This window comes from Telopea speciosissima, chromosome 3, assembly GCF_018873765.1.
Source record: "Telopea speciosissima isolate NSW1024214 ecotype Mountain lineage chromosome 3, Tspe_v1, whole genome shotgun sequence".
NCBI classification, from domain to species: domain Eukaryota; kingdom Viridiplantae; phylum Streptophyta; class Magnoliopsida; order Proteales; family Proteaceae; genus Telopea; species Telopea speciosissima.
In genome coordinates, this window is record NC_057918.1 from 4,427,626 (window position 1) to 4,440,428 (window position 12,803).

The 12,803-nt window shown below is 36.8% G+C and overlaps 1 protein-coding gene across 2 annotated transcripts; it reads right to left on the bottom strand.

Annotated features, from left to right (window-relative positions):
- Positions 1 to 2,383: 2,383 nt before the first annotated feature.
- Positions 2,384 to 10,145, bottom strand: LOC122654463 (glucose-6-phosphate 1-dehydrogenase, cytoplasmic isoform-like). 2 transcript variants are annotated; one of them, XM_043848558.1, is made up of 16 exons: positions 10,013 to 10,145; positions 9,404 to 9,656; positions 8,810 to 8,895; positions 8,365 to 8,431; positions 8,081 to 8,267; positions 7,385 to 7,542; positions 7,207 to 7,275; positions 6,595 to 6,653; positions 6,232 to 6,268; positions 6,070 to 6,141; positions 5,725 to 5,872; positions 5,396 to 5,491; positions 4,310 to 4,380; positions 3,208 to 3,323; positions 2,946 to 2,991; positions 2,384 to 2,860 (listed from the first exon to the last, which is right to left on the bottom strand). In XM_043848558.1, the coding sequence occupies exons 2-16, from the start codon at positions 9,581 to 9,583 to the stop codon at positions 2,690 to 2,692; spliced, it is 1,563 nt and encodes a 520-aa protein (XP_043704493.1). In that variant the 5' UTR covers positions 9,584 to 9,656; positions 10,013 to 10,145; the 3' UTR covers positions 2,384 to 2,689. The 2 variants fall into 2 exon arrangements, with proteins under 2 accessions (XP_043704493.1, XP_043704494.1); XM_043848559.1 differs by having other exon boundaries at positions 9,404 to 9,654; positions 9,999 to 10,123.
- Between the last annotated feature and the right edge of the window lie 2,658 nt (positions 10,146 to 12,803).

The window sequence follows — 12,803 nt, forward strand, 5'->3', positions numbered from 1 at the left end:
AAGAGGAATAGGGTGGTCATTGCATCCACCCCATGTCCCTGGGCGCAGCCTACGCTGCGGCACAGAGAACAGTATCCCTAATTTTAAACATCAAATAAAGAAAAAAGAGAGGAATGTGTGGTGGAGATTCGAAATACTGAATGGTATATAGAGCATCATCTTCCTTTGCAAAACCTACCACTGCAAGGCTTTCTTCAGTTGCCCTACCTATAAGTCATCCTTTTTACCATTTGTTTATTGTATTCCACTTGTATGGAATATTCGTTTATAAAGAATACATTTGAGATATCTTGGAGGAGGGGAAAACCCAACTAGGTGGTAGGTAGCATATTGGATTTGAATGTAGACCAACTTTAATGAATGTTTAGTTGAAAAATGTGGGAAATCAGATTCCATTAGAGAATGAAGAAAGACTAATAAGGTATAACTTAAAATGGCCACAAGTTACCATGTGTTTAAATGAAGAAACATGTATTACTAACATTAAAGAAAGTTTAAAACCATCATTATCGACCACAGAAAGTTAAAATTTACAAAACTTAAACCTTCCAGTAAGGCTTGTAACAGCCAAAAAGTCTTCTCAGATGAAGCTCAATCGTCTCAAACTCGTCATCGTTATCACCTTCAATTCGTTACCCGCTCCAATTTCCTCCAATTCCTCACATAGGACCGGAAATGACCACCCTACCCCCTGTCCGAACACACTACCCAAGGTGGGGTAGGGTGGTCATTTCTGTTCCTATGTGAGGAATTGGAGCGGGCAGCGCATTGGAGGTGATAAAAATTCAAAAACCTAGTGTCAGACCGTCCCATTAATAAACGAGATAGCATTGAGATCTCATTTTGGTACAAAAAGGAGGAATTTTTATCACCTGTGGTTCCCTTGCCCGGTACGATTCCCTAGTGCCTCTAATAAAAGGGGAGTGGATCCTACCTAGGCAGTGTGTTCGATCAAGGGGTGGAATGGTCATTTCAGCCCCCCCCCCCCTATGAGAGGAACTGCACAACCATACTAGTCAACGAACCTCAGGGCATAAAAGTCCCAAAAAAAGGTGTACCCAAGGCATGAGGTTCCCGCCACTACAGAGTGTCATAATTGAGATCTAATTTTGATATCAAATAATAAATGGGTTGGAATGGTTCTACGATAGGATTCCCAACGATGCCAGTACCGAAATACCGGTTAGGCATTGGATGGAGCCAGAACTATCAATACCATTCAAAGGGTATATTTTTTATTCTTATGTTCAAGTTTTACGATTGTAATTTGATTTTTTTGGGTGACATTTTCTCTTATGGAGGTTTCATCTGATGGATCTTTATTTTTGCTTTCATAAATTTGTGTGGCACTAAAACCATTTGTGGATTGGTTTATTTGGTCATCATTAATTCTTAATTATTATTTTAATAATCATTAATTCTTAATTATCATTTTAATAATCATTAGTTCTTAATTATCATTTTGATAAGAAACTTACATGTGATCTTAGAGAGTTTGAAGGAATACATCCATGAAATTCATTATAGTTTCGTATTCTAAACTGTTTTTTTTTTAAAAAGGACACTTTAGATCTCATGATAGTAACAAGATCCATGACAATAATAATGGAACCATCTCATTAAGAACCATTAAAGATCTACACCCTTTTCCAATGGTCCCTAGAACCATTTAGAAACTCATACCATCCCATCCTACCATTTAGAAACTGGTACCATCCCATCCTATTAATAATTGAGACCAAGTTTGGTCAACTAAATAGGACGGTTCTAGGATTGATACCTTTGGTACTAGTACCGGTATGAATCCATCCCTAAAACTTGGAACTGTCCTGATTGACACCCTTAACAATAAGAAAAATGATATGCATACGACTGGTAGTGTATGTTTTCTTACACATTCTCTCTTTTTTGATTTAATTTTTTTTTATTTTTTTATTTTGGGCTAAATTTAACCACCGAGATAAATGTGGGATCCTGTGTCACATGGATAAGTCAGGAACTGTCTAAACGACAAATTGTGAAGCTCTACACTTCACAGGACCCGAATATAATTTATCTTTCCTTTAACCCACTAACCCATGAATTGTTAAGCGATAAATATTGAAACTTTACATAACGTTTTGGCATTGGGTGACAGTAAATGAGTTCAACAGGAATACAAAACAATTGACTCAACAGCAAGACCACACAACAGCTTGGGGACAGGATGATGAGTCAACCAATTCAACAAGTCCAGTTTGACCGGTTTCAAGCACACTGCTTTCGAAAAACTGGTCTATATGTGTGTGTGTGTGTGTGACCCAAAAGGTAAAAGTACTTTGGTGGCTGAAGCAACACAATTAAGCAATCAATTGAGATCAGATAGTAGAGATCAAAACTTGTATGAAAATAAAACTCATTTGCAATTCCTCAAAATACAAAATGTCATTGCATCACACAGTACTTCTCTTACATATAAACACCATAAAAATATTTCTTCCGGATGAACAACCGTATACATCACGCTTAATATCGTATACCAATTGATTTGAAATGGCATGCAAAGCAGTGGAGAAGATTATTTGCCAGAGAGGGTGGGCTTATTTGCTGCATTACTACCCATACAGGTGTTCTAAAGTTGTGCCCTCCCTCAATCCAACTTAAGCAACTGAGGATAAGAGATTATTCATCTGAACCACCCAAAAATAAATTAATTCAATGTGGGTGGGACCCAAATATAACCGTGTGTTTGCACGTAGCCAGCCTTTGCTAGAAGCTCATCTGCCTCTACAGGACCTCGGCTGCCTGGTTTGTATGGAATTGGCTCCATCCCCCCTTCGTCAATACTGTGCAGCAATGGAGTGAAAATCTCCCACGCAACCTGGTGATCATAACATCAAATTGTCAACTTGCAAGCAAACCTACCTTGTGGATTGATAACTAATCCGGGTATAAAATGCATTTACCTTCAACTCATCCCTTCGGACAAAATGCTGCTGATCCCCCCGTATTCTGCAAAAGGAACTCAGTCTAGTTAACTATTTATTCCTTGTTGGAATGATTTCAATCTTAAATATTCCTTTTCCTGTACAATTACTCGACCAAAGTTGGACTACACATTCAATAGGGAGCATAGACGCAGCAGTCAAGCTTAATTATGATACAGTCTATAGATTGTATGTAGGAACTTCAGAAAGAAAAGAGGGACATGGGAAGTGGGAGCCATACGTATCAAGAATAAGGCGCTCATAAGCCTCAGGAATTGTAACCCCTTGATAACGTTGTCCATAGGACAAGTCTAGTTCACTCTGTATTGTTGACATTTCCAGTCCAGGTTTCTTGACCTGTGAGAAAAAAGATGAGAGATGTTATGTAATGGGTATGTAGAAGACCACTAGTGACAATTCCCTGACATTGATTAACAAAATACACCCTGATTGAAGCGAACCCTAAAGAATGAGGAACATGCCTAAATTATATAAAAAAAACTTGCATTTCAAATATATTAAATTGTATACAATAAGTTCTCAAGAAAAATCTTAAGACATCTTCCAAGACCTTTTTATTTTTCTCAAGTAGAAAACTTAGAGAAACATTTATTTGAAGGTATGAAAACTTAAAAAGGGAAACTCCTCACAAGATATTCCAAAGTTCTACCTTTTTCTTGAGAAAAATCTCAAAACTTCACCATAATTTCAAAAGTATCAAAGATATCTTAGGAACGAGTTAGAACAGATTTGGTTTTTGTAGGACGCATTATGAATTACAAGGTGATTTCATTTTACACGCAATTGTTTCCAAAGCATCTTTGCTAGGGAATAAAGTTACCAATAAAGTAATAAGCTTATAGAGTTATAGTTGTACCATACTGAAATAACATTTTAAGGTAGTTGCTATAATGTGCATAGATAAAAATATATTAAATCTCAAACTCTTTAATTCAATTAATAATGTTCCCCAAACTTGGAGCACTTTGATGGATCACCAAAAAATAGCAATTGTACAAAATTGCTGTGTTCTGAGATGAACAACAATTCAGCTGATGTTAATAAGCTACAACAATTAACTAAATAGATCAGGCCCGTTTGGAACCAAAATCTTCAATTCATTTCAATTTCCCAAATATGTGGAACATGTTAACCCCCTCACATTTATCACTATTAAATGATCATAACTCAACCTTTAAGCACGCAAAAAAGGAGAATAAACATGCTATGCTTCTCAAGTATACTATGTTGACCTTTCATACTTAATTTGGAAAGCTTTAGACAAAACCATAAACAGTATAACAGTATCTCCTGCAGTCAAATGATAATAATCAAATACTCACTGTAAACTTCATGTACATGGCTTCTGATGGTTGCAGCCGTATTACGAATTCATTTCTCCCTTGTTTTTTACCTAGGCAAAACAAAACTCTGTATCATGAGACCTTTTTCATGGAACAGAAGGCAAAGTTCATTGAATTACTGTAGTTTGAAGTGAAAATCTATGGAACAACCACATCGGATTGTATCAAATCAATAACAAGCTATTATTTCGGTCTTAGAATTGCCATTTAACCAGAAAAATAATAATAAATAAATGATTTTCCTAGTTTAAGAGATGATGAGCTACAAGTTGATGGAACCTTGAACATTGAGTCCCTACTTTAAGTACAAAACATCGGAGATATACATGATTCTTTATTTTGGGTACTATAATTTGGGGGTTCCACCCAGAGTGGCATGCCAGCCCTAGCAACTCAAACTTGAGTCTGTTCTGGGATGAGGCAGCTTTGTTGCCAACTCATCCAAGAGGAGATCGGCCTTGGTATACATGATTCAAAAGCTACACAGATGATCTATATCAGGAGTAGCAATGGCTTGGGTAATCGCATATAATTGCCAACCTGGATTAAAACTGAGTGACTGAAATAACCTTAACCAGACAAAGTCAAGTACATAATGAACCAGTTCATGTTGTCGTGAATTGCACATCTCAAGCTCAACCTGAACCTAAATTAGGTTTTCAGCCAACACCCCCCCCCCCCACACACGCACACACGCACCCAAAAAAAAAATGATGGATTTGGGAGGTAGGTCAAGAATTATTGCATCTAATATCATGCATTTAAAGAGTAGACATGCATAGGTGATCTTGAACTATTGTATCTGTACTACTAGAAAAATATAATTTTTTTCTTCTGGTTAACTACTACAGGGTGTAATTTGATGTGAGGAAAAAAAATCACAAGAGTGAATTTAGCTATACGTTACACAAATTCCCCGTGGTTTAATGCATGATAGTGTTTCTAAAATATGATTAACCTAGTATATCAGCTAACATTCCTACAGTTTGGAATCATTTTAATTTAGAATCCTATAAAATGTCTCTGGACTTCATTTCACCAAATAAATGTGTGATGCTTCCATACATTTAAAGATATCACCAGGAACATCCTTAAACTGAACGCGAATTTCGGCCTTCCTTGAATTTAATGCTTTTCCTGCCTTCATTATAAAAGGAACGCCTGAAAAAGAAGGGGGGGGGGAGTTTCAGGTATTAATAATGAAAATGAGGGGGAAAATGTTAAATCTTTGGGAAATGAATAAGAAATTAAAATGAATATATGGACATACAACATTCAAAAGACAAAACATTGAATTGGTTGATAGATTTAGTTTTATTATTAACAAAAAACATTTCGAAATGAAATTTATAATGGCATAAAAGAAAATCATGAATAGTAAGAAACTTTTTTACCTTCCCATCTCTCATTGTGAATACGCAAAATGACAGTGGCAAAAGTTGGGGTATTAGAGTTGTCAGGAACTGTTGGATCATCCTTGTACCCTTCATATTGTCCCAGGACCACATCTTCTGATTTTATAGGGAGGACTGATTGAAGAACCTGAAATTTCACATCATGATCATCATGGACAGGCAATATCTTAAAAATATTGAAAATGAAGATCTTCGGACGATGAATTCTTCTGGCATAGGCTTTAAAGTAATAACATCAAAATTATAGTAAAAATATGAAGGGTGTGAAGTATTCTTGATGATAAAGAACTAAAATGAATTGGGAGAGTGGATTAAGATAAGGACCTTCACTTTCTCATCCCTGACGTGCTCAGGTTTAAGAGAAACAGGTTTCTCCATGGCAACCAAGCAGAGAACCTACAGTTGGCATAAACATAATGTTTAAACAGTTGCTGCTGCCTCATCGAAAACAAAAAATAGATTCGCAAAAAGAGGTGTGAAGACTACCTGCAACAGATGATTTTGAATGATATCACGGATGATTCTGCAATAACATCACAGCATCCCCAATGTTATTTCTTAAACTAACCAAAAAAAAAGCAGAAAAAAAAAGAAATGCAGCCGTAGATATGCTTTGAAATGTTAGGAGAGGGTTCATTAACATCTATATGCAATTCCCTAATCCAATACAATATAAGAGTTACAACCAAACCTAGCTAGTAGTACAGCAACCTAGAGGCAGAAAATGAAAACCGCTAATTATCTGAGAAAAAGAAAAAAGTACATAATTATTCGGATTCCAAATGTAAACAAGTTACACATTATACATCCTACAAGTACAAGATAGCCATAAGCATCAAGAGAACATACCCGTATTCATCAAAGTATCCACCACGTCCTTCAGTTCCAAAATCCTCCCTGAAGACAATCTGACACAGTAAAGATAAATAATGAAACATTTAACAAGTTTTGAGCATACAATAAATAATTCTTAGGTTAGACAAAAAAATGACTCATACGCTATATAGTCTCAATAGCAAAGATAAAAAATGGAGCAACCCTGTAAATTATGGAAAACGCCATAAATATCTAAAGCTTATTCAATAAACACATTTCCTTTAAGACCAACATACAACAAGCATGTAGACAATTAAAACCATGGCAATTGATGAAGTAACAAATTTCCCATGAGAATTGCACTATATTGTATAATACAGCAAGAAGACAAGCAAAAAATACGGAACTCAATTTAATAATGGACAGTTTACTCTATAATCTCTCCCCTAAATTTACTCAATAACACCATGCCTATAGAAGGAAAGAATTATACGCAAACAATAACAGTTAGCAAGGTTCATCAAAGAACATAGTCTGGTAAAAGTTCCACGCCAATATTAGTCAGAAATATTAACATCACTGTTCTAGAGGATGGCTAGCATATAGTAATGACCGAAATATTCCACTATTGAAGCTCAATCTCACCTGTATGTTATCAATGTTGTCACGGTTCCAGAGAGGCAAAAAGAAGCGATTAGCAAAACGAAGTACCAGCTGCAAATTAAACGGGACAAAAGGAGACTTGATAAGCACAGAGTTGAAGAGAAAATTTTTGGAGGATAAAGGGATAAGCAAAAACTGAACACTTTGCAGTTCATATTACCAAGTTCTGCACCAATTCCTTTCCCAAGTAGTGGTCAATACGGTAGAGTTGTTGTTCATCAAATAACCCCCCAAGCTGTCCACTAAGGTCCTCCGCAGAGTCTAAATCCTTTCCAAAAGGCTTCTCAACAATGACTCGAGTCCATCCACCAAGATCAGCTGAAAAAATCATAGAGATCTATTTGAGATTTCAGTCCACCAAGATCAGTTGAAAAGGAAAATATCGCATCCATAAAAGATATTTTGAGATTCCCTGCAACTCTCTACTCAGTACTCATCCAAAAAATGATTCTGCTGGGGGTGCAGGGACTCAATCTGCCATACATACAAACTGAACTCAATAATGCAGGGTCATATAATGCCATCAGAAATAATCTGGTCCTCCACAGATGTTTGGTCGATTAGTCTTAGTACAGCAAAGAGAATAACCTATATGCAACTTAACTGAAAGGAAGACATCATGCATTAACGTCAATAAGAGAGAAACAAATAAGTTTCTCTGATCATATTAAAACTTTGAAAATGTCTCTCCAATGCATTAGCTGTCCCCTGTGCAAACAACTGTGTTCTCTTTAAAAGCAGATCAAGGATATATCTGTGAATATAGGGTGTGTCTAAAAGGATGAATGAGTAGAGTAAGCTAATCAAATGTGTTGAAAAATGGGTTTGACGATCTGAGTCCACTCGGGAAACTTACATTTATTCATGCAACACTGCTTGATCATTTTGCAAACAGGTGGATATACTGATGGAGGAAGCGCAAGATAAAAAAGTCTCCGGGATGATCCTTCATGACTGTTTTTTGCGATTTCATGGTCATAAATTTCTTTATCCAAAAGACGAAAGCCTTCCTCAGAATCATAAGAACCACTAACATATTTGATCTGCCAAAAGTAAGAGTAGAAGCAATGAAAAGTTATGTGGGTAGTAAATGATTGATAAATACTACAAGAATAACATAGGGAGAAAGGCCATATTTACCAATTCCAGAAAATTTGTTAAGTCTTCAGAGAGATCAGAGGAAGCTGCCTTCCCCTTGACGAGATGCCTGCAGTTAATGTTTACATGTTAATTAATATTCATTGGCTTTGACGTAAATAAAAGCAACACTAGAAGTGAACAGGTATGTGACTGAATTTTTGGAGTGACAGACAATATTAAATGAACAAGCAAGAATGACTAAAAGCTTCCTCATCACAATGTTTTTGAAGTCAGTAATTGAATGTTCATTTCTTCTTTTCGCAAACATAAATATGCATTGTAGGTTGCCTGAGCTGGTTGATTAAAACGCCATGAATCAAGTTTCTATCAAAGAAATTTACACTATAAACCAGAGATCCATAAAAAATAACTTAACTGTCTGGCAGTGGAACATTCTACAATATTTTGATCTTTATATAAATTATACTAAGTAAAGAAATCTCACCCACGTAGGCGGTCTCTTAACTCAGCATCTGATATCTTTGATCGCGCATACCCAAAAATATGAACTTCATTTGGTTGAAGAAATCCCTGTGTCAGTCGAACAGAACTGATAAAATTAATGTTGTTTTCTTCATTTAGCAATAGGAATCTACAATAGCAAATAGAAATGAATTTCGAAGTCTAGCTTGATACTGAAACCACCAAGGTATGTCCAAGACAATCCCAACCCCCCAACCAAAAAAAATCTTTTACAAAATCATTGTGTACCATGTTTAGCTTATAGCAACATAAGATGGGCCTTAGAGAGTCTGAGCTATCGAATATGGGAGATGCTATCAACCAGGCTAATGCAGTTATTGTGCTTAGAAAAAAATGATGAACCACATATAGTGGCTTATTAATAAATTAGAAAATTGGGAGCTAATCCGCACACAGATTCTGACCACAGTTGCATGGGAACATTTCTCTTAATTTTCCGCAAATAATTCAAATATTCTTTGGTTAATTCAATGATTCCATTTTCCAAAACCAAACAAGTGATAATTCAATTGCTATATTAACAAAGATTTAAAAAAAGAAAGTATTTCCAACAAACCTGCCGGAAAAGATTAAAAAGTGCTGGGAATGTCTTCTTCTTGGCAAGGTCACCCGAGGCACCAAGCACAACAATGGAGAGACAGCCAGTCTCTGAAACAAAGTCTAGGTCTTTTGTGTCTGAGAAGGACTCACTTCTGAAACTAGATCTCCCTTCTGATGAAGCCGCATTCGATTCCATCTTCTTGGACAGGTTTGATTGGGAAGAGCTATCTCAGAACTCTGCTGGTATGGTTAATGACACCACCTGATCTGTATGCTGTTATTGAGGGTAGAAAAATAAAAGAACTGGTAAGTAGAGCATCAGATAACACTTCAACCTTTCGATGATTTCCTTTTTCCAATGAAAATCAAATCAGTAATTCAAAACTATAGAAATCACTGGCGAGTACAAAAGTCAAATACTAATTAGGAACTCGGAACAAATTAAACAGAGATCGAAAGAAACCATGAACCTAGCGATGTAAATGATTGAACCACAAGAGGAAGAAAGCGAGAATGAAGCGATCAAAGACAGAGTGCAGCTATAGAAGAACCAGAATTTTTCGAAAGGTATTGAAGAAGCAATAAGATTGAAATGGAAAAGGGAGGATCACCTCTTTTCTTCCGTTGCAGATCCGACGTTCGAAGAAGAGGCGGAGGAATTGGATTCTGGATTTCAATTGGTTTCGTTCATCACCTACTCTTTCTCCCCGTTCTCTGTCCTTGTCTGTGTCTCTGTCTCTGCCTCACCTCTTATTGAATGAATTCTTACAGAGAAAGCCGCTTGCGGCCACGTGGAACTTTCCATCCGTGGAAATTATGTTAAAACTGAGGGCATTTAAGTCCGACGGTTCAGACCTTGGAACCACAGCTGTCCTCATAGCATTCTATGAAACAGAGTTCCCAACTTATCCAACGAACTTGCAGTGCGAAGTACGCACTAGTCACGCCGTCGAGGCGTCGATGTTTAGGGTTTCCATGATGCCACGTCATCAGTTCATCACTAGTGGAGTGTTGTGTATTGCCTGAGACCTTGGAAAGATCACGTTGACCTTAAATCGTACATACCTGATGACGACGCGTGAAGCACGGCACACATACAGTAGTTAGAAACCGTAACGGTGAACCGGTTCGGATCTGAATTTTCAATTTGATTTCGGTTCAGTTTAGGATACAATACATACAAACTGAAATTGAATCAAAATCGAATAACTTTCATAACCTCAAACCTAAATCCAACCCAATCGGTTTTTTTGGGTTTTTGGTTTTCGGTATCGGATTTTAAATTGACACCCTTACAGAAAGATTGGAATTAAAGTCAACGAATTACCTCATGGGCTTATCACTGCCGTTGAAATTGTCAACAAAAAAGGCTCAGATTTGGGGTTTTTTTCTAGAAGATACGTGGCTAAATAAACAATGGTTTGCGGCGTACATTAGTGGAACGCCCAAAGCCACGCAGTGCTACAGCATGGTACTCATGAGTTCAATGGGAACTATGGACTTTTCGCGCAAAAAGTTGACCTTTGTAATTAACCTACTAACCTAACGAGAAAACTATATTCCAACGACCGTCTGAATTCAATTCCTTATTTGGAGACATCTTTTGTTGTAATACCAAAATTGCCCTACTACAATGGCGGTTAATTAAACTCTAAAGGTATGTAATTAGCGTTAGTTAAGCACGTTTACTCAACAAACGATGGTTATTAAGAATGTCCGTTCCGTTTCATCCTCTCGTGGGTCATGCTCTATCCATCCTATGTAGCTGACCAACCGCCAAGGGTGTAGGTGAGAGATCTCATCCGTTTGTCAAACCAAGACAACCTTTAATTAATCTTTTGTTGAACGGAAAGTGGGTTAGCCAAGTAGGAAGCAAGGTATAGGTAGGGGTATGATTGACAAAAAAAAAAGTATACGCAGGGTAGTAGGGCCGTCAAACGGTCGATTTGATCCGGTTTTGTTCAGATTATTTTGGAATCAGATAGGCTTAGAAAAGATGAAACCGAAGCTGGTTTCACCCTTGCCATTGAGTGTCGGTCTATTGTGGTCTAATTTTCAACCGTTGTCCTATACTCCAAACTAAAACCGGCTTGATAGGAAATTAGTTTGATTTGGATTTTTCAATTAAACTCAATTGGTAATTGGTATCAGTGTCTGTATTGGTATTGGCTGATATTGATATTGATACAATGTAGATTGGGATGTATCATGTCGTATCAGGTCTAAATTAAAAAATAAATCACTTTTTATCAATATGAATATTAGTATCGGTCTCCGATGATATCAATATATATCAGCCAATATGCCAATAAAATGCTGCTACTTAGAACCATGCTCGGGAGTGAATTTTCTAACCCCCATCATTGAAATAGAATCTCTTCATGATGATTTGACATTATAATTGGACTCTTAGAAGAATGAATGTCACCAGTAACTCTTGCCCTCCATTGTTCAAAGTTTGAGCTGTCCTTTCTCAGCCCAGTCAAAGAGTCAGATACCATCGATTAAGAGATCCTCTCTTCATCCTACTTAAACACCTCTAACCTCTCATGACAAATATTCAATTGGGTAACAGCTCTTAATAGTATATAATTTTTCATAAAACCAACTTAGGTTAGGTTTTTTTTTTTCTTCTTTTTCTTCTGGTAATGAACTTAGGTTTGGTTTTGTTGTCTATTTTAACTGATACGTGCTAACCTGCATGCCTTCAACCTTTTGATACTAATTAGTTAATAATTATTTTGGGTTTTTCAGTTTCTTCTTTTTTATTTTTGGTGGTGAAGGGGGTAGGTGTTAGTTACTCTTTTGGGTGTTGTATCAAAGCATTAATTTTTACTGAAACAATTATTTTCTTATTCTTATACATCTCTGTATTACATATTTTTTTTCATGCCTTACATGTATTATATAATCTTTTCAATGCCCTAAAATTCATTTCAGGGTCAACCATTTAATTCTAATTTCTAAGAATACTCAAAGTTTGACACGTGGTATATCCCATCTGATAGTCAACTGTACTATGAAAAAAAAATTTGTTTCGCTCAAGACATTATTTTATGGTGGAAGGGTTCTCCGTCTGGGAGGGGAGGGTGCAGTCTCTCTCATTTGGGTAAACAGGTCATTTTATATGAGGTAAAGGGGGAGAGACGCAGAGAGAGTGGGACTGGGAGGTGATGGCACACCCTCCGGCCCGGGTAGAGAACATTATCCCTTATTTTAACAAGCAGAAACCCTCACACTTTGGACAGGTGCATGGCCAACCCTACTTGGGTTTCTCGATGGCCATGTACCTCTCTTGTCTCTTGTGACTTTAGCCTTGTTTGCATTCCATCACTATCCTCTTTTGCTGAATACTACGGCTTCTTTTCTCTCTTTGAAAAAAAAAAAAAAAAAAATCTCTTGGTTTTCTCATCTGG

What these genes read in the sequence shown, in the direction of transcription:
- LOC122654463 (XM_043848558.1), bottom strand. Translation starts at nt 9,583, where the DNA reads ATGGAATCGAATGCGGCTTCATCAGAAGGGAGATCTAGTTTCAGAAGT. An exon ending in GCAGTGTTGCATGAATAAAT is followed by an intron (nt 7,543 to 8,080) that starts GTAAGTTTCCCG and finishes TGATTTTTTCAG; the next exon opens with CTGATCTTGGTGGATGGACT. An exon ending in TCACAATGAGAGATGGGAAG is followed by an intron (nt 5,492 to 5,724) that starts GTAAAAAAGTTT and finishes CTTCTTTTTCAG; the next exon opens with GCGTTCCTTTTATAATGAAG.